At 35.0% G+C, this 20,097-nt stretch overlaps 2 protein-coding genes and 1 non-coding gene across 3 annotated transcripts; all 3 read left to right on the top strand.

The window, feature by feature from the left end:
• The first annotated feature begins 1,172 nt into the window (after positions 1–1,172).
• Positions 1,173–6,006, top strand: rpl17 (ribosomal protein L17). Its single transcript, XM_056446781.1, has 7 exons — positions 1,173–1,222; positions 1,645–1,694; positions 1,771–1,811; positions 3,666–3,800; positions 5,333–5,431; positions 5,539–5,730; positions 5,929–6,006. Exons 2-7 carry the CDS (start codon positions 1,655–1,657, stop codon positions 5,974–5,976), a joined length of 555 nt encoding a protein of 184 aa, XP_056302756.1. The 5' UTR covers positions 1,173–1,222; positions 1,645–1,654; the 3' UTR covers positions 5,977–6,006.
• Positions 5,771–5,833, top strand: LOC130215307 (small nucleolar RNA SNORD58). Its single transcript, XR_008835692.1, has one exon. It is a non-coding gene; the product is annotated as a small nucleolar RNA SNORD58 (small nucleolar RNA).
• A 3,804-nt stretch (positions 6,007–9,810) lies between the features above and the next one.
• On the top strand, positions 9,811–13,076 carry nkx6.1 (NK6 homeobox 1). Its single transcript, XM_056446409.1, has 3 exons — positions 9,811–10,879; positions 10,993–11,165; positions 12,100–13,076. The coding sequence occupies exons 1-3, from the start codon at positions 10,360–10,362 to the stop codon at positions 12,343–12,345; spliced, it is 939 nt and encodes a 312-aa protein (XP_056302384.1). The 5' UTR covers positions 9,811–10,359; the 3' UTR covers positions 12,346–13,076.
• Positions 13,077–20,097: the final 7,021 nt, after the last annotated feature.

Below are 20,097 nucleotides of genomic sequence, written 5' to 3'. Positions count from 1 at the left end.
GTGCACAGTTCTACTCAAAGGGAGTTTATTTGTTGTAAATAAGGGTGTATTTATTCTTTTGCACAATGCTGTGAATAAATTAGAATTGCAAAGAGCATATCAAGTAAAAATGTGAAACATACATATTCAGTGTCTTGTACTCAGATACCTTACTAAATGCAGTGATGTCTAACTTTACTGTAGATTTCAAATGGCTGTGCAAATAGTATATAGTGCTGTCTTGAGCATCTTCAGGACGTGTCACCGAAATCTGACGTTTTTGCATTGGAAATAATGTACAGAGTAAACTGTCATAATGAAAACATGACAAAGCCATTTGACTATCTTGTTCATAAACAATGGTGTTGTTTATCCATTTTAAGCAAGTGACATGCTTTTTGCAGGTTATCAACTGTGTTTTGCAGTTTGTACTGTTTTAAGAGATGCATTAACTCTTGTGCAAATGTAAACAGTGTTGTAAGAAATGCACCAAAGCGACTGAGAAATACTGTAAATGTTGTTGGGGGTGAGACTATTCAACAGAGACCAAAATAATACCTTTTGATCAACAAGACATAAAGCAACTGATAATGAAACATCAGAATTGCACATAATTTGCATGGATGTACAAACGCATTTCCAACTTGTTCATAACAAGAAACTGCTTTTTTGGTGTGCACAAGTGACACAATATGTGAAGATTGAACAGGTAGTTTTGAGAATTTTAATTCTGGTCTGAGAAATGGACCAAAGCGATGAGAAAAACTGTAAATCAGCCATTAGTATGACCTTAATCATGAAATTCTTTATGAATAACAGGGAAATTATATTTAACCATAAAATCACCACATGACTAGAAGTTCCTTTGTGATTTTATATTTTCAAGATGTTTTCAAACCAAAGTCTGACGGATAGTCACGTTTAAAAATGTCAAAATCTTGGTGAAATCATGTAACAATGAAACAATAAACGTATTCTGACCAATGATGATCAACAGACAACTATATTATAGATCAGTAAATCTGACAAATGTTCATAAAAGATATTTTAAAAAAATCTGTCTATACTGCACTTCATTAATATATTTTAAACAGCACATTTTACTCACTATTTCAGATATCACTGCTCCACTGAGCGGCGCTACACTTTATGAAATCTCTCATTACTACAGTCGAAGAAGCCGGAGCGGATTTGATCTCCCAGAATGCCTTTCACTTCCTCTTCCCTTCTGCGGCCTGAGAACGTAAGTGCCAAAATGAATCCACTGCAGCGATGCTGAAAAGAATCCATTTAATATCACCATCATCATAAACATATACGTCCAAATATCACATCGACATGTTTACTAAAGTGATATACAATAATGTCAGAGAGTATGACTCGGTATAAGGCATAAATCGTAATGTTATTTTCTGAAAGGATGGGTTTCAGCGCTTTGCCATTTTCTAGAGCCCGTGGATGAAGTCACATGTGATTATTAGTGAATGAATCAAACAACGTTATAAAGTGTATTAAGACAGAATAAAAGTGTAACCAGACCTGACTATATGTACATGAGTTGACGCGTGTAGCACAACGCTAACGCGCTAGTCATATGTATGCTAATATGACGGTGTCTTATTCTCTCGTCTAATACCTTTGTTTTGGCTGTTTGTTTTTCTGTAGATCTCTGAAAATGGTCCGCTACTCTCTCGACCCAGAGAACCCGACTAAATGTGAGTTTGTAGCCGCTACTTCAACCATATTTCTTTATTGGTTTGTGCTGGTTTAATAATAGTTTTTGTTTTACAGCATGCAAGTCGAGGGGCTCCAACCTTCGTGTTCACTTCAAGGTAAGATTTAACCCTTTTGGACACTTGAGTTATTGTGGAGAGTGACATTCAGTGACACTCCTGGAGCTGTTGTTAACTGCCTTGCTAATGTTTGGGTGATTAGTGTACAATTAGACTTGGGGTAGAAAACTGCTTCCTAGTTATTCATAATTGATTTGGGGTTCGTATTTGTTTATAAAAGTTGCTTAATTTTTTCCATATAACGCACAAATTTGATTATTTCTAATTCAAGACTAGGCATTTAGGGTTTACTGCGGTTTTAATACCTCAATGTTCTGTCATACCGTTCCTAAGGTATATGCGAGTTTCTTTTAATGTATTTTTATGCTTTGTAAAGAAATCTGTGTTTTTCTGTCAGTGAAGAGCAGAAGTCAGTGATTTATTTTACTCTATTTAGTCTGACATGTTTACTGTTCCAAAATATTATACATTTCTTAAAATAAATTGTTAAACAAAGAAAAAGTTGTTTTTCTTTTTTTTTTTTTTTTTTTTTTTTAACCTAGACATTGAAAGTGAACTTATTTTAGAGCAGTAATTGCAATACTGTGAAACCGTGGTATTTTTATCCAAGGTTATCAAACCATCAAAAAACAAGTACTGGCCCATGCCTATCTATGACCAAAATAAAATTCTGATACTAATCACAGTGTAAAGCAAAAAACTACAACAAATCATATTCTAAGTTTGTGTTGTGAACTACAAAATGACAAAGTTGTATTTTTTTAAGGCTACGTGATTTCATTTGTGGTCGTGCTGATATTCAGTGATACAGTATATTGTGACCTGTATATATCCTTGACTTGAACTCTATTGTGCATTAATATGGTTTAGTTTCTGGATGTCGTGTATAAATTGAAATGCACATCATGCGAGTCTGTCCCCAAATGTTCAATGAACTCTACTGGTATTTTTTTTTCACCCCAAAATTCATGATTATTTGTTAGCAATTAGGCTTCTCATGGAAGGAGCTACAGTACTTCCATCTCAATTTGTCTACATGCGTTGAACATGGCTTCGCTTAGGAGACATTTGGATAAATAAAAATTACATTGAGTAGTCCTGTCACTAGTTTGTAAAGTGCCAATAAGAACTGTGCATATAAGAGTTACGTTCTAAACACAGCCCGCAATAGGTGAAATTCACAAAGTAGTCCGCTTTATTTTTTGCAATTATTATAGATGCTTTAAGGCTGTAAAACCCCTCACTACACTATTTTCTCAAATAGGCATTAACATTTTCACACTGTTTTCTCTTGTTTAAACACTCGTGCAACTTCTACCTATCTTTACCATGTCCAGGTAAACTTTTTGTGCGTTGGTTAGCATCTTTGCCTTTTGGGTGCTACCGTGGGTGGCTTTGGTGGAGAATGTTTTGTCAACATTAAGGGGTTTGTTTGGGGAGAAAACTTGCAAACATACAGTACAGCACTTCAGAGTCACACTGCTAGCAATCAAAGATTTTTGTATATTTGGCAAGTTAAACGCATTCTGTAATGTACAGGAGACACTGCATGGAAGAGATTGATTGACAATGGTCTATAGCCTATCAGGACACAGAACACAAAGCGCTGTTAAAAAAAAAAGCATGTCAAATTGCGCACAAAAAAAACGGCAAGACCATGAAAGGTGAACTGCTTTATGGCGAGGGACCACTGTATAGACTTTGTATCTACATTTAGATCAAATTACCGGTAATCATATGGCCGACTCATAATCATTTTAAATAGATGATTTTAATACTGACCATAATTTACTGTAAGCGAGCAGCCCTAATGCCAATACATTTGATTGTTTGGTTTTTTTTTTTAGTAACTGTTTATATAATTTTGTTTAACTGCTTTTCTTTTTTCTTCAGAACACCCGTGAAACCGCTCAAGCCATCAAGGGCATGCACATCCGCAAGGCCAACAAGTACCTGAAGGATGTGATCGTCAAGCACCAGTGTGTTCCCTTCCGCCGCTACAATGGTGGTGTTGGCCGCTGTGCTCAGGTCAGGTTTTGTCTAATCCGTTTTAATCTTGTGCTTAGGACAACATGGTTTTAAATGTGAAGTTGAACATGAAAATGCATTGTTCTGAGCAAATTAAACAACAATGTTCAAAAGTTTGGGTTCTTAATAAGATGTGTAAATAGTTTTTTTGTGGGTGGTAAAGCCATCAGCATTCATTAGTCCCATCTTCACTGTGACACTGTGTAAGTCTTATAATTAGAAATTTCAAAAAGAATTTTGTCGATTTAGTCATCATACAGTTTATAAACTCTGGTTCAAAATTGTCACCACCTGTATTTAACCAAGAAAATAAAAGAATACCATTGGATAAATACTACATGGAGGATTGTTTCAGCTGGTAACAAATTATTTAACCCTAACTGATACAGATAGTAGCTTAAGAGATGTTAATCTGTTTCAGAGGTCAAATATTGGCATAAATCAAGCAAAGAAAACAAGGAGATTGATGAAACTATTAGTAATTGTGTTAAGAACTGTCCAACGCATTATTAAACATTGGAGGGAAAGTGGGAAACCATATAAGGAAGAAATGTGGTCAGGAAAACCTCTTCATCAATAATCAGTTTGATCACTTAAACCTCTGAAGTCAAATTGAACGAACAGTAGAACTAGCTGAAAACCTGAACTGAATATTCTAAAGGAGCAGCTTATTCAGTCTATATGGATTGTTTTTTCTGCATCAGTAACTAGTGTTGTATGGGAACAGTGCTCTGTGTAGTGTCGGGTAAAGTTACTCTTGTAAGTAATGTTGCACTTATGTCAATCTTAAAGAAAGCACATAAACAACATTCACATTATGTGGAGTAACATGAAAGGTCTTTTTTTTTTTTTTTTTTACTAGAATGAAATAACTTGTACACAAACTAATGTAAGCAATAACTTCGTCTTTTAGTAATTTTATTTAGTCTCTGATTTGTTTCCACGTGTACATATTCAGCAGTTCTGGATAAATCATTTTAGGAAAGCAGAACAGTAATTTTTCAACTAAATGTTACATTAAACTTGATTGAATTGACAAATGGCATTGAATTAAAGTGAGGAGAACATGGCATGAAATGTGATCTCATTACTTTGAAATGTTTTGTTTTTTCATTAAATTTAACTAAAAATGTTACAATTAAATAGTCTATGCATTGAGATTTATATGGATTTTGATTATTGAGTCAAGTAATTTACTTTTCTAACAAAGGAACTAAATTGAGTTATGTAATTTAGTTGAGATAGTAACTTGCCTAATAATGTAAAGATGCGCTACACAAATATTCTCGCAGTCTAAATTTGTGTACCTTTTGCTTTAATTGCTTTGGAAAATGTGCATGCTTTGTTTTTTCCTCTGTAGAAAGTATCAAAATATAAGTCCTCTATATTATGAATCTGTTTTTCTTTAGTTTTTTAAGCTACATCTTTGCTGATTAGGTTTCTTAACCTAACCTGAACCAAACTGTCAAACAGTACATTGTAACATGTGTAACTTGAATGAAGAGGTTAACCTTGTTCAATTAAATTTTTAGGCTAAGCAGCATGACTGGACACAGGGACGCTGGCCTAAGAAGAGCGCAGAGTTCCTCCTGCACATGCTGAAGAACGCAGAGAGCAACGCTGAGCTCAAGGTAAGACCAAATGAGCATTACACTGGGTAAATCTTACAATTTGGACTGACCTTTTTCCCCTCCTGTAGTCATGATTTATTTAATCTCCCATTGTTGCGTTTTTATAGGGTTTGGATGTGGACTCTCTGGTGATTGAGCACATCCAGGTGAACAAGGCCCCAAAGATGCGCAGACGTACCTACCGCGCTCACGGACGCATCAACCCCTACATGAGCTCCCCCTGCCACATCGAGATGATCCTCACCGAGAAGGAGCAGATCGTTCCCAAACCTGAGGAGGAGGTTTCTCAGAAGAAAAAGGTATGATCTGGAATATTCCTCAGTAGTGAAGTACACATGGCTGTAATGATGACCACCACTTAGGACACCTCTGAATTTATGAAGAGATGAGTTTCTGAGCAGCTGTTGTGTGTTGGATGCATTTGTGTAAATGACTCTTAGATTAGGATCTGCTGTTGGTAAATGCATATTAATCATTCATTTTCTGTCTTCCTGCAGGTTTCTCAGAAGAAACTGAAGAAGCAGAAGCTTATGGCTCGGGAGTAAATGTAAATAAAGTCCAACATTCGTACTACACCATGACTCTGCTGTCTTTATTAATTTAGGCTGCATTTACACTGCATGATTCAAGTGAATCAATACAGAGTTGTTTTTTTGTCCCATGGCACAGATCAGATATGGCCCATGTACATGCAAGCAGGGGAAAAATCATATGGATTCCAATTTACTCTAATCAGATTCAGATATATGTGGAATATTACGCGATATGAATGTGATTTGTGTATGCAGATAGATTGGATTTTCACCTGCCAATGTGAGCTGTGCATCATTAAAAACAAGCTTTTATATTGTATATTGTCATGTAGCACAAGTATTAAAGGATGTTAATGAGAGAGATCGCAATATCCGCCACATACCTAATATATAAATCTGTTTCATACATTGTTCTTTATCACGCCATGGACATTACATTAAAATGCCTACTGCTTTAAAAAGGCCTAGATTAAAAGATGGCCAATTGAGGACTTTTCTGTCATAAATTATGGTAAAACAACTTGTCAAAAAGAATTAAAAAAAAAAATTAAACCATGCAAATAGAAATAATACAGGAATGGAGAAAAGGGCATTCTTTTATCAGCGGTCAGTCAGCGACATCCAACCCTCGCCTTTTCTTTGGGCCTTTTCCGTGTGCTGTGTAAATGCTGTCAATCGGATAGGAGTCACTTTTAAAAGGTGTAAACAGGTCGGCAAAAAAAACGGATACAGTCACAATCGGATTTGACCATCAAGATCTGCAGTGTAAATGCAGCCTTTGTAATTGCTGCTGTTTAAAGTGTGATGGCTAATAAAAACCTTAGCTTTAAAAAAGACTAAATGTTTAGGTACATTACTGTTTGTCTAACAGAAATATCTTCATAAATATAAACTAATATGCAAAGCAACATTAAGAACACCATCACCTCCTGGGATGCATTGACCCTAAATTTGAATGTCCTGAGAAAGGAAACATGCCTTTGCTGTATTTATTGGTGATTCTGTTGTCTTATGAAGATCTTTGTGTCCTCTAAATCCTATGTGTTATCTCTGTAGTTAAAAGCTTTAAAAGCATTTGTTTTTAACCATGTAGTTAATTTGCTTTTTAGTCATTGAGTAGATGAGCTCCTTTCAGATCTTGAAATACATGAGCCAGACAATCTGTAAATCAAACTGTATACAGTTGAAGTCAGAATTACTAGCCCGTCTTTGAATGTTTTTATTTTTATTTCCCAAATGATGTTTAACACAGCAAGGACATTTTGACAGTATGTCTGGTAATAGTTTTTTTCCACTGGTGAACGACTTTGTTAGTTCTGCTAGAATAAAAGCAGTTTTTAATTTATGAACCATTTTAAGGTCAACATTATTAGCCCCTTTAAGCTACATTTTTTTTTCGACTGTGTAGAACAAAGCATCATTATACAATAACTTGCCTAATTACCCTAACCTGCCTAGTTAACATAGTTACAGCTTTAATTGTCACTTTAAGCTGTATAGAAGTGTCTTGAAAAATATCTAGTAAAATATTTACTGTCATCGTGACAGATATAAATCAGTTATTAGAAATGAGTTATTAAAACTATGTTTAGAAATGTGTTAAAGTATCTTCTCTCCATTAAACGGAAATTGGGGGAAAAAATAAACGGGGGCTAATAATTCTGGGTGGCAAGTAATTTTGACTTCAACTGTACATAAGAGAATTTATTTTTACTCCAAGAGCTATGGATAATGTTAAGAGATGACTTAATTTGTGTTCTTTTGCTTTCAGGTATGAGTGTGAGTAAAATGTTTCTTCTATGGAGATCTGAAAACATTTCAAAGTATCAAATAAAAAAAGTGAAACATTGAGCACTTTTTGTAAAATATATATATATATATGAGTAGCTTACAGAAAGCAAATATGCTCTGCTTAACATGACTATAAAGTTTAAAGGGATTTCATATGGTTTGATATTTTCTTAAACCTGTATATTTAGCATTTCCTATTGCTGTTTTGTAGTACAGTGGTTCCTAAAGTGGGTGTCACAGGACAATAACGGGGTCGCTTGGTGATTTCCGAGTCATGAATTTTATTAAAATTACTATATTTTATTCAGTTACATTAAAAAAGCATCAACATGCAAATAAAAGCCACCAGCCTTTTATTTTTTTCATAGGATTGGTATGTTTGTTAAATTAACAACAGCAAATGTGTTAGATGCAGCAGATAGATTTTTATAGCACCAGGTTACACTTTGTGACACCTTTATGGCAATCAAATACATTAACAGATATACAGGCCACAACTGAACATTGAGCATGATCTCTGAGTGGTGGTCTCCAAAATTAAACCAAGACTAGACTTGTGCTGAAAACATTGTGTCCACCAATCTCATTAGATGAGATTAAATTAAATTTAAAAATGACTAAATTATAGCCTATAGTTATTAGACTGTTAAACTTTTTTGTGTTGTCAATATGCTCGTGTTTATGTAGGCCTATTGTTGTGTGTGCAATATTTGTATTTGTATAACCACCTCCGAGGAATGTGGGGGTCGCGAATCTCTGGCATTGTTATTTTGGGGGTCGTGTGCTGAAAAGTTTAAGAACCCCTGATGTAGTGGATTTTTACGAAAGTGCACAGTGCTGGATTCACCACTAGAGGGCAAAGTAGCACAGCTATTTCCATCGATGAGAAGTCCAAATAAAAGGGCTTCGGCTTTTATTTTCTTGAACGGCGTAATTTAGATCTATATGACAGAATGTGGCTTAATTTAGTAGCACGTTATGTAGTATAAATATAGTTTTATTCATGCACACACATTCGCACATCAAATCTATCAGCATCAAAATATAAAGCACATTCAGTGCAAGTAATGCCATATATGTATGCATATATACATATACATATATACATATATATATATATATATATATATATATATATATATATATATATATATATATATATGTATGTATGTATGTATGTATGTATGTGTGTGTGTGTGTGTGTATATATTTATACTTGTTTATATTTATGTATACTTTTTATATTACTAGATACGTATCTAGTATAATTCTTTTAATGTGTAGGCCTAAGTACATGACAAGATTAACATAGGTACAGTGGAAACGCTGAATTACATTTCAGGGAGGGGTGTTGTGCACATCTTGACCAAATAAATCCATTAATGTATGTGATGTAAAGCGGGGCCAGTTGTCATTTCCCAGCATCTCGTATATTTCACTCTGTTACCACTAGATGCTGCAACACTTGCATTTTGCTTTAGGCCACATAAGGTGGTTTTATTGTTGAAGAAAGGAGAAAGAGATACACCATCACACAAAAATAGTCTTAATTTTATTGCCTTGCATAACTTGATTAAATAATATTTTGTTTCTCCAAATTAGCTTCATTACCTTTTGTGCTGTAATTTAGGTTACAGGCTAATGTATATTTCCGTTGCAGCTAGTTATACTGTTATACATCTATCTGATATACATCGATAGAAACAGAGAACCTTTAAGACTTTATTATTATTTTTAACTTGTATTTACTCAAAAGAAGCCAATAATACTAATCTGACAGATAAGTGCTAGAAAAAGATTGTCTGAGAAGATGATGGGAAGCAATTATAACTTGGATATCGGAGGTGAAGTAAAATAGTAGTATTTATTTATTCAAGCTTCATGAATGTGTGATTGTTCCGTGATTTATCTGTGGAGTGTTTAAGCCTGTCCGCAGAGACTTTCCAGCTCATCAGATATCCGAGCGCCTCACATGACCGGCACGCATGCAGATGTCCCTTTATTTAAGAAATAGATCTCAAATTGACTAGATTGATTTTGTCCCCTTTTTGTATTTAATAGTGGGTCGGATGGCAGCTCTTTTAATGTGCAAATGAGAACCAATGAGGACAGACTCCTAAATTCAGTTCAGACACTCAGCTGACACGAGCCGCGTCACTGCCGCCCTCAGCCAATCAGATCCCGCCGAGCCCCTCTACTTTCCCAGGCACGCTCTCAAAGTTTTGACTTTTTGCAGCAAAAGACAGCAGGTTGATGAAAATGTTTTATTATCTACCAGATCTTCATGTGAACTACCCAGAAAGACTCTCTTTTTATTTATAGATTTCAAAAACACTCTCTTTTGAAAGGACGACGCTCTGTTGTATCATGCAAGATCTAAAAGAACGGAATGGATATTGGCCAGAGGAGATGAGTATGAAGCTTCAGTACAACTGATTGGGATTTTTTTAGAGAAATTACTTTTTTTGGCTCCATATCGCAAGGTGTCTTTTGTTTATTTTTCGTTTTTCTCCTTCATTTAGTATTCTGCGTTTGTTTTCCCGGGTCTCCGCCATCCTACTTCTTGCGCGATATTTAGTTGAAGTTGTAGTTTGTGTCTTGGTTATGTTAGCGGTGGGGCAAATGGACGGGTCTCGCCAAAGCGCTTTCCTACTCAATACCCCACCTTTAGCTGCTTTACACAGTATGACCGAGATGAAGACGCCGCTTTACCCAGCCTACCCGTTATCTTCCACTGGACCAGCATCCTCCACTTCACCGACAGCTACCTCTCCGAATCCAGGTGGGATCCCGGTCTCGTCCCCGGGGATCAAAACCTCCAGTGGACTTTCAGCTCTCGCATCAGCCCAGCAGTGCGCGATCGCCACACCTCACGGAATAAACGACATCCTCAGCCGACCCTCGGTGGCTTGTTCTCCCGCAGGAATCTTGTCTGGACTGCCCCGTTTTAGCAGCCTGAGTCCCCCGCCGCCTCCAGGGCTTTATTTCAGCCCCAGTGCCGCGGCTGTAGCGGTGGCTCGCTATCCCAAACCCCTGACAGAGCTTCCCGGCAGAACCCCGATATTCTGGCCTGGAGTTATGCAAAGCCCACACTGGAGAGACGCCAGATTTGCGTGTTCACCACGTAAGCGCACTTTCTGTTGTAGCGTCTGAATGATAACTTATTAACAATAATAACAATCACCATTAAAGGATGCGATTATATTATTAGATAATTTGTTTTGTCTTCCTCCACAGATCAAAACTCAGTTCTGCTCGACAAAGATGGGAAAAGGAAACACACGCGACCGACGTTTTCCGGGCAGCAAATTTTTGCCCTGGAAAAAACATTTGAGCAAACGAAATATTTAGCCGGTCCTGAAAGAGCGCGACTAGCCTACTCTTTAGGAATGACAGAGAGTCAAGTCAAGGTAAGACACCTAATAGTTTATGTAAGACGAGGACAAATCTATCTATCTATCTATCTATCTATCTATCTATCTATCTATCTATCTATCTATCTATCTATCTATCTATCTATCTATCTATCTATCTATCTATCTATCTATCTATCTATCTATCTATCTATCTATCTATCTATCTATCTATCTATCTATCTATCTATCTATCTATCTATCTATCTGTCTGTCTGTCTGTCTGTCTATAAATAATACAAGTCAGAGAATTGGGGGGATGATGGAGGAGGATGCATGGAAGGGTCGGTATAATAAATATGTTTCTTCAACAGTTTGCATTGCTTTAATTTATTACTTGTAAAACTAATTTATAACTTAGAAAACTTAATGCTTTTAATTACTAATTTATTTTCTATATCATTGTTGGCTATTTACATGAACAATCTCGTTTTAATGTTCAATTACAGGCTATTTTATTTAGCCTATTTCACTCATTAAATTAATTTAAAATGAATGAATTAAAATGCAATATGCTTCATTGAAAATGTTTATTACAATTATTGCAACAATATAGCTCTGGAAACCTGTGAACTCTGCTCGTATTTTTTCTGTTAAAATATGTTTAATGTAATTCTCTGTTTTTTTCCCTCGAAAGTTGATTTTAAAAGATTGTTTCTTTCCAGCTCTTCAGATTAAACATGAAAAAAATCATCTTAATTTAAGTTTTTTTTCCCAGTTAAAATATTTTTTCCTGGAAACCTGATTTAAAATGATTTTTTTCCAGCTCAGGTTAGACAGGAATAATCAATTTAATTTCCGGACAAACTGTTATAGTAATAATCCCCATTTGGCATGCAAAGTTTTTAAATTTATTTATTAGTTTATTTTCTGATGAATCACAATTTGTGTGTTCATTAAAATACATTTTGTCTCGCTTTCATTCGTAAAGGTGTGGTTTCAAAACCGAAGAACAAAATGGAGAAAACGGCACGCGGCTGAAATGGCCTCGGCGAAGAAAAAACAAGATTCAGAAACCGAGAGGCTGAAAGGAGCTTCGGAAAATGAAGACGACGACGACGACTACAACAAACCTTTAGACCCAAACTCGGACGATGAAAAAATTACACAGTTACTTAAAAAACACAAACCGAACTCAGCTCTTATCATTCACACGTCGGAAAACGAGAGCTCGTAAAAAGGAAACGGGAAATGATTTATCAGATTCTTCAAGAAGTGTCAAAATTAATATAGGCTACTTTTCCCCCACCAAGTTTGAGCTCTGGTTTGAGAGGAAGGATGCAAATCAGAGGAATATGCACTATTGGTGGAGCTGAACGTGCATCCGTGTCTGCAATAGACACGTTCCAACATAAAGACAACGGTACTTTTTTGTAAATTAACAGCGTGAGTTGTATCGCATAGGAATTATATTACTGTGAATATTTATGTGTAAAATATTTTGAATAGTAAACATGGCAGAATTTGTTCACTTCGCTTCAGTTTAATTTTTGGTTTAGGCTATGTGATTTGCATTTTCTTCATATTAATTTGTGTAGGTGCTTATCACCACGAGTTATTTTATTTTTCTATGGGTGTAAGTTGCCTCAACCCTTTGATCTTTAAAAATAAACAACAATGGAAATATATAACACCTTTCAGAATTTACCACACTAATGGTAACAGACATATGAGCGACAGCTCAAATTGAGGCTCAGTCAAAAGATTGATCTGGCCATAACAAGTGTAAATATAAACAAACACCTAACCATATATTTGTAATATAATGCATAGTGTTCGTTTCCCAATGTTAGGATGTTTCTTTTATTTTCACCCCATGATTAATTTATGATATTTTAAGTTTGTAACAGTGTTTGGATCCTGCAAAATGCGCCATGCAGGTTCGTGTGTATTGCACTTTTATTTAATAAAATGTTAAACGTATGAGATATTTTCCTTTTTGTTATCCGATTATAAATATTTTGTGAATAAATCACAGTAGAGTTTTCAGGCATTCATACAACGTTTGCTGATGATTGAGTAGTTTGTTTTGGGTGGCCGAATTTATGAATTTGCTTCGGGAAGAAGTTGTTACAATTTTGCATACGCATTAGCTATATATTTAAATATTTAGTATTATTGTTCGTTATAACAATGTAACTATGCAGGGATTTATTTTCAGAAACTGAATTAGCATCTCTGTTATTGTCTTAATATTTTACCTAATTGTTTCATTACGAAGAAATCATTACTTTGAGCACTTACATTAAAATGTACTGAATTCAGTCAAAGAGAAATGTCTATGGGACAGGTTATATTGCAATATTGGCGGAATAATGAAAATAGAAAGCGGATTTTGGCGGTCTGTGAAGCTGATCGCGTCACAGCTTCAATATGTCAGCTGATTCGCCCGATTAAATCACCATGTTCTTTGAAAATTGGAAATCATTCAACCGATTTGTTCCCAACAAACCAACAGAAAAAATATATAAGGTGAGATGATGCACATTCAGTGCAGACTTGTACAATCAGAAAATATTTTAAGCTGGTATTTTTGAAGGACATTAGGTCCAGTGCTTTTCCACAGGTTACTCAAATATGAATCACTTATTAGAGGCGATGCAGCATTAACTATTCTAGGCTAAATTAAGCAGTGCAGCAAAACTGAAAGAAAAAAACAAAACATTAATTTAAAAACGATCTAAATTGTATTTTACATATTTATTCGTTTTGGGTAGATTTAGATTTTGATGCTCAGATAATTGCTTGACTACAGAATTAGGCAAGCCAATAAGCATTCATAAAACAAATCATTTCAAATTGTTATTCATCTGAAAAAAATATATAATATATTCAATAATATGAAAGTTACAAAAGGGTATTTCATTGCATTATAAGAACTATTTAGATCCTCAAAGGAACCTTTCAGTTTTTAAAAGAGCTATTTTTCCTTCAAATTTGTAATAATATAAGGGACGTTTTACTTCCTTTTTAAATGATTGTAAAGAACCATTTGTGCACTGAAAATATTTCATTGATGTTAGGTTATTTCTGAAAAATAACTTTTCTTTTTAGAGTTTGAATAAGGAAAGACAGACTTTAGATGTTGAGCATTTGGCCTATTATCGAATTGACAAAGCCGACTAACTTAATGTATCATGCGCTTGACTGTGGAACAGAAATTTAAAAAAGTTTAAAACAGAATTTGTAATTAATAATTGGGAAACTGGAATTAACTGGGACAACAACAACAACAACAACAACAATAATAATAATAATAATAATAATAATAATAATAATAATAATAATAATAATAATAATAATAATAATAATAATAATAAAGCATCTCAAGAAGCAGAAGGGGGCATTTTGGGATAGGATTTTTGAATTTTCGATTTCGTTGTGCAAATTATAAAAATAATATCATTTAATTTCCAAAAATATAATAATTTTGTACTTTACACGCGTAGGGAAAAACGAGAGTCATGTTTTAACTCCCATTAACCACAAGTAAAACTATATATTCATTGCAATTAATTTAAACTGAAGTAAACTGAACTAAACTAAACTTTAACTCTGAAAACTGGACTGACAGTTTCAATTTACGATAATCTTCTATGTTAAGCTGCTTTGACAATCTAAATTGTAAAAGTGCTATATAAATAAACATGAATTCAATTGAATTGAGTTGAATTGAATTGAATTGAATTGAAAAATGCTAAATATAGGCGCGCCCCATATGGTCAATTTGTAAATGCAGAAATTTTAATTGGCTGTTTTAAATATAATAAAAGTGAGTCTTTTTGACTCCATTTTAGCATCTTTTTAATGACATCAACGACTTGTTTTTGATTGCTTTTGTTGCGAACTTTTAGGACTTGAACCTTTTCAATACGAAAACTTCGATACTTTTATTTTATTATTATGCTATTTTCGTTGCATTGCTTATTATTATTTTTGTCTCAAGCACTGAAGATATGTCAAACTCTAATGAATCTGTCCTTATTTGGCTACATGTGTAGGCCAATGACCTGATGTCAATAAGGTATCAAATTACCGTTGAGTGAGAGCTTAATGAACTCTCATCTTCAATAATTAATCTCTGATTGCTTCACATTAAAATACATTCATGAATATGCTCATCAACTCTCTCATACTGTACAAAGCCATTTCAAACGAGGACATCACGAAACGAGCAGACACAAAAGAATAACAATGCTGAACTGTGACTGATTAATTAGTGAGCATTCTGCTTATTATTTACAATAAGAAATGACATAATAAGAAAGTTTTATCTCGTTTATTTTGATTACGCATGATTGACCCACACTGAAAAAAAGTGTTGCATGCAAAACTGTTGCAAACAATTTATTTGTGTTGAATTTAAACAAACAAATTAAATTTAATAATGTTCAACTTAATTTGTTTGTTTAAATTCAGCCCAAATAAATTGTTTTCAACCACGTAACGTAAAAAAATTGAGTAAATTCAATGAATCAACTTTGAATAATTTTTTTTCAGTGCATCATTTAAACCACTCTGTAAACAAATACAGCCTATTTGTGTTGGGACAACATAAAAAAATTAAGTCAACTTAGTTTTTACAAATTGAAGTGGATTGAACATAAAAAATTAAGCTGTCTCAACGTAATGTCAAGAATTGTGTTGTTTCAGCTCATTTTAAATAAGCAGTTTGAACAAACAACAAGCAACACTCCTCATTTGTTTAATTTTAATTTCAATGTAAAGGTTATGCACAAATTAATATGAATTTTAAATTAGAGTCTACTCAATATAAACATTCATATAACATCGTTTGCCATGCATTTAAGCAGGTGGACCAGACACAGACAGGGAAGACCTGGTTCTGCTGCCTTGCTGGTTGATTCCCCCTGATCTGGGTAGAATTATGATCCATCAGCGTGGTCCAGGTGTGCTGAACATGGCGTCTGTTCCTCAGGGGAGAGATCTTAGCATCTGCTGAGTGCCTGCTGATGTAGTGCTGTATCGCACAGATCCAGGAACAGCGCTGGGGCTGCAGCTGGCCACATGATCCCGGGTCAGTGTTGCTCTCCCATCACACACTTGTTGGAAGTCGGGTTAATTAGTTGAGAAATAGCAGTTGCTTCCTACAGGCCTTACCTGAGAAGACGTTTATTATCTGATTTGTGTGGTTTGTTTATTTATTGTGCGTGTGTGTGTGTGTGTGTGTGTGTGTGTGTGTGCGTGTGTGCGTGCGTGTGTGTGTGTGTGCGTGTGTGTGTGTGTGTGTGCGTGTGTGTGTGTGTGCCATTGAGGAAATGAATGGAATGTCTAAATTCTTAAATGCTAACTCAGCTGCAACCAGGATGTAGCTGTATAGGCTAATATTGATTTCGAAGTTTAATATTAATATTGATGTTTAAAGATTGTTTAAATAAAGGAGAAATAGGCCAAAATATATCAGAAATGCCATCTATTAATATTTATATTTATTTTATATATTTCATTAGGCTACATAAGTACATTACTGCACAACTGAACTAAAATCAAATGTGACAGACAGAAAGAAAGAAAGAAAGAAAGATAGATAGATAGATAGATAGATAGATAGATAGATAGATAGATAGATAGATAGATAGATAGATAGATAGATAGATAGATAGATAGATATGGAAAATTAATGATAGAATCTTAGTTGTTTGAAATGTAAATTTATACATATTTCATCACATTTTAATAATTATCATTTAAAGACCGTGGTGGCGCAGTGGGTTAGCACTGTTGCCTCATAGCAAGAAGGTCGCTGGTTCGAGCCATGGCTCGGAGTTTGTATGTTCTCCCTGTGTTCCAGTGATGGGTTGCAAAGGGCATCTGCTGCATAAAATATATGCTGGATAAATTGGCGGTTCATTCCGCTGTGGCAACCCCAGAATAATAAAGGGACTAAGCCAAAAAGAAAATGAATGAATGACACTGGCCATAGTGTATGAGTGTGAATGAGAATGTATAGGTGTTTCCCAGTGTTGGGTTGCAGCTGGAAGGGCATCAGCTGTGTAAAACATATGCTGTATAGATAAGTTGGTGGATCATTCTGCTGTGGCGACCCCTGTTTATTAAAGGGACTAAGCCGAAAAGAAAATGAATGAATGAAATGAATTGTGGACCAAGGAGGAATAACACTTCATTTCCCAGGATGCAGCGGCATGTCTTCAAAACACAATTCATTAAATTCCACTTCCTGTCATGAACTTCCTCTAAGGTGTGACCTTTTAATTTCAGTGTTCATTTAATTAATGCAAGCGTTCTTGTTTTTCAGTTTAATTTATAATGTTGCAGAGCTCTTCTTTTGGTTTCTATAAAACAAATGAATTCAAATCTACTTGAAATACCTCTTCAAACACCTCCTGCTGCATAAAAAGGCGCAAGATTAAGAAAATAATCCACCAGCCCGTATACTCCAGTTCCCAGGCTCCGTGACAGTGTGCTTTTCTCCTCACACATCTTCATCTGTGGCCCTGGGTAAGATGTCTTTTGGCATGTAGCGATGTGACTAATTTGCTGATAACTGTGGGTTTTGGATAAAGAGCCCCATTGATGTGCTCATGTCCTACAAGAGATTACATACAAGACTGTGTCACAAGAGGCTGCAGGCGTAGAGAATGAATGCAGGCTTACATGCGCCTCAGGCCTTATCTTTTTCTCAGCCATTTGGAGAGGCCTGATAAAGAGCACCTTGGGATCCCCTATTATAAAAATCCCGGTGGTGTCACAGTGCATTGAGCTTGCAGCCATGTTTTCGATGCGTGTGCGGGCTGTTCTTGTATAACTTTTGTATGATGGTGTTAAATGACTGTTCGGTTGATCGACTGTCGATTCATATTGATCGATAATCGCTTTTTAATATTCGATCGGTGATCTCTCAAAGTGCTGAGTGTAGGCGGAAAAAACGCGATTCTGTCAAATAAGATGCGGTAAAATCACAATAATAATGCTCATTTAACGGTGATTAACCAGCTCTTGACCAACCTCTGAGTTAAAAGCAGCAGATATTCCGCCTGCAAACATACGATCTTAATCTCACATGGTTTCCTGATTTTTTTTCGTTGCCCTCAGTGTTGCTATTTACCAAAGTTAAGATTTTGTAGATATTTCAGTGGAAATTAACTTCCCCAAAAGCACCATAAATCAAGCACACTTAGCAACACAAAAGAAACCTGAATTAAAGTGACAGTTCCTTATACACTGCTGAAATAAAAACAGCTGAAACCAGCCTAAGATGGTTACCTAGTTTTAATTGGTCGACCAGCCTGGTTTAAAGGGGATTTTGGCCATTTCCAGGCAGGTTTTTGGCCATTTCCAGCCTGGTTTTACCTGATCAGGTTGGGGAGATGGTGTTAGCTGGTCATTTTCCAGCCTGACCAGCTAAGACCAGACTGGAAATGTCTGAAACCAGCCTGGAAATGGCCAAAACCCCTCTAAAACCAGGCTGGTCAATCAGCTTAGGCTGGTTTAAGCTATTTTTTTCAGCAGGGTATTAATCACAAATAAAAGATAATTTGAAGAATGTTGAAAGCTGCTAGCCATTGACTTCCATAGGGAAAAATACCATGGATGTCGATTTCAAAAGGCTTTAAAATAGAATAACTTTGTGTTCATCAGAAAAAGGAAACTGAAAGTTCTGAACCACTTCAATTAAGAGTAAAGGATCATTTTGGGTAAATCTGTAACAACATTCAACAAATAATGTAGTTATGTAATATTACGGGATTTAATTGAAATTTAGATTCTGATTAATCAGTGGGAAAGTATAACATATAAAATGAAAATATTAGTAATAACAATTATTTACTCACAGATACTATAGACATTGTTTATAATATTTGCATTCTGATCAATTTAATTCATCCCTGCTGAAAAAATGTGTTTACTTAATGTATTGGTGATTAGTGATTGCCTCAAAAATGATCAAAGCACTCCTTAAGGGATAGTTCACACTCAAAATTTTAATTCTGTCATTTATTCAAGCTCCAAATGTAGATTTGTTTCTTCTGAGCACAAAAAAAGATATTTCATAGAATGTGGAAATCGGCAGTCATTGACTTCCTTCCATAGTGTTTTTTTTCCTACTATGGAAGTAAATGGCTCCTGATTGCAAAATATCTTCTTTTATGTTCAACAGAAAGGAGAAAAACTGGTAAAAGTTTGGAACCACCTGAAGGTGAGTAAATGGTGAGAATTTTCATTTTTGGATGACCTGTCCCTTTAAGCATCCTAAGCAAAGTTGTAAATCAGAAATGCAGTGCTTGGTTAATCATTGCTCTTCTCAAGTATGTAATGCTGGAGCTGCAGGTGATTGTGTAGAGTAGGTTTGAGGTCTCTTGAGTATATATTTGTATTGTTCTCCAGGAGCTTTGGTTTCGTAGGGCATTCTGGGTGGTTTGAACACACTCCAGTGTTTATAATCTCATGTAATCTTGTCTAATGATGTTCTCATAATCTGTCAAAGCCTCTGGTTGCAGTGGTTTACAAACAAAATCGGAACTCACAATCAGATTGTGGTAAACAATCCAAGATAAGCAGTTTTAAACTAATCTGATGGTAGGACTTGTACACTGTGAACAAACAAAAACAACGGGTGGGTTTTCTTAAACGTTAAACTGAGATTCATGTTCAAAAGCTTTTCTTTTAAACGCTTTATAATCTGTTAAACTAATATTGTGAAATATCATTAAAGATAAATAAATCAGTTGTGAATTTCTGTAAAATATTTGCTATATTAATATTCAGAAATGAGACTGATTTGTTGCTCAATTTAGTGTTTTGATAGAAAATGAAAGTTGTAAATTATGTAATGTTTTTTCCTTTCCATTTGATCTAACTTTTTGTCAGATTTAATAATAAAATGTTTAATATTTAATAATATATGTGATGATTAAATTTGATTATAAAAAATTTGCTTCTTTTAAGA

This window comes from Danio aesculapii, chromosome 21 (assembly GCF_903798145.1).
Source record: "Danio aesculapii chromosome 21, fDanAes4.1, whole genome shotgun sequence".
In the NCBI taxonomy this organism is placed as follows: Eukaryota; Metazoa; Chordata; class Actinopteri; order Cypriniformes; family Danionidae; genus Danio; species Danio aesculapii.
The sequence above is the reverse complement of the archived record's forward strand: the minus strand, read 5'-3'. Positions and strand labels throughout refer to the sequence as shown.

Excerpts from the sequence above, each read along its gene's own strand:
- rpl17 (XM_056446781.1), top strand. The coding sequence starts at position 1,655 with ATGGTCCGCTACTCTCTCGACCCAGAGAACCCGACTAAAT. Across the intron at positions 1,812-3,665 it reads ACCTTCGTGTTCACTTCAAG|AACACCCGTGAAACCGCTCA; the intron begins GTAAGATTTAAC and ends TTTTTTCTTCAG. Across the intron at positions 3,801-5,332 it reads GTGTTGGCCGCTGTGCTCAG|GCTAAGCAGCATGACTGGAC; the intron begins GTCAGGTTTTGT and ends TTAAATTTTTAG.
- nkx6.1 (XM_056446409.1), top strand. The coding sequence starts at position 10,360 with ATGTTAGCGGTGGGGCAAATGGACGGGTCTCGCCAAAGCGCTTTCCTA. Across the intron at positions 10,880-10,992 it reads CAGATTTGCGTGTTCACCAC|ATCAAAACTCAGTTCTGCTC; the intron begins GTAAGCGCACTT and ends CTTCCTCCACAG. Across the intron at positions 11,166-12,099 it reads TGACAGAGAGTCAAGTCAAG|GTGTGGTTTCAAAACCGAAG; the intron begins GTAAGACACCTA and ends TCATTCGTAAAG.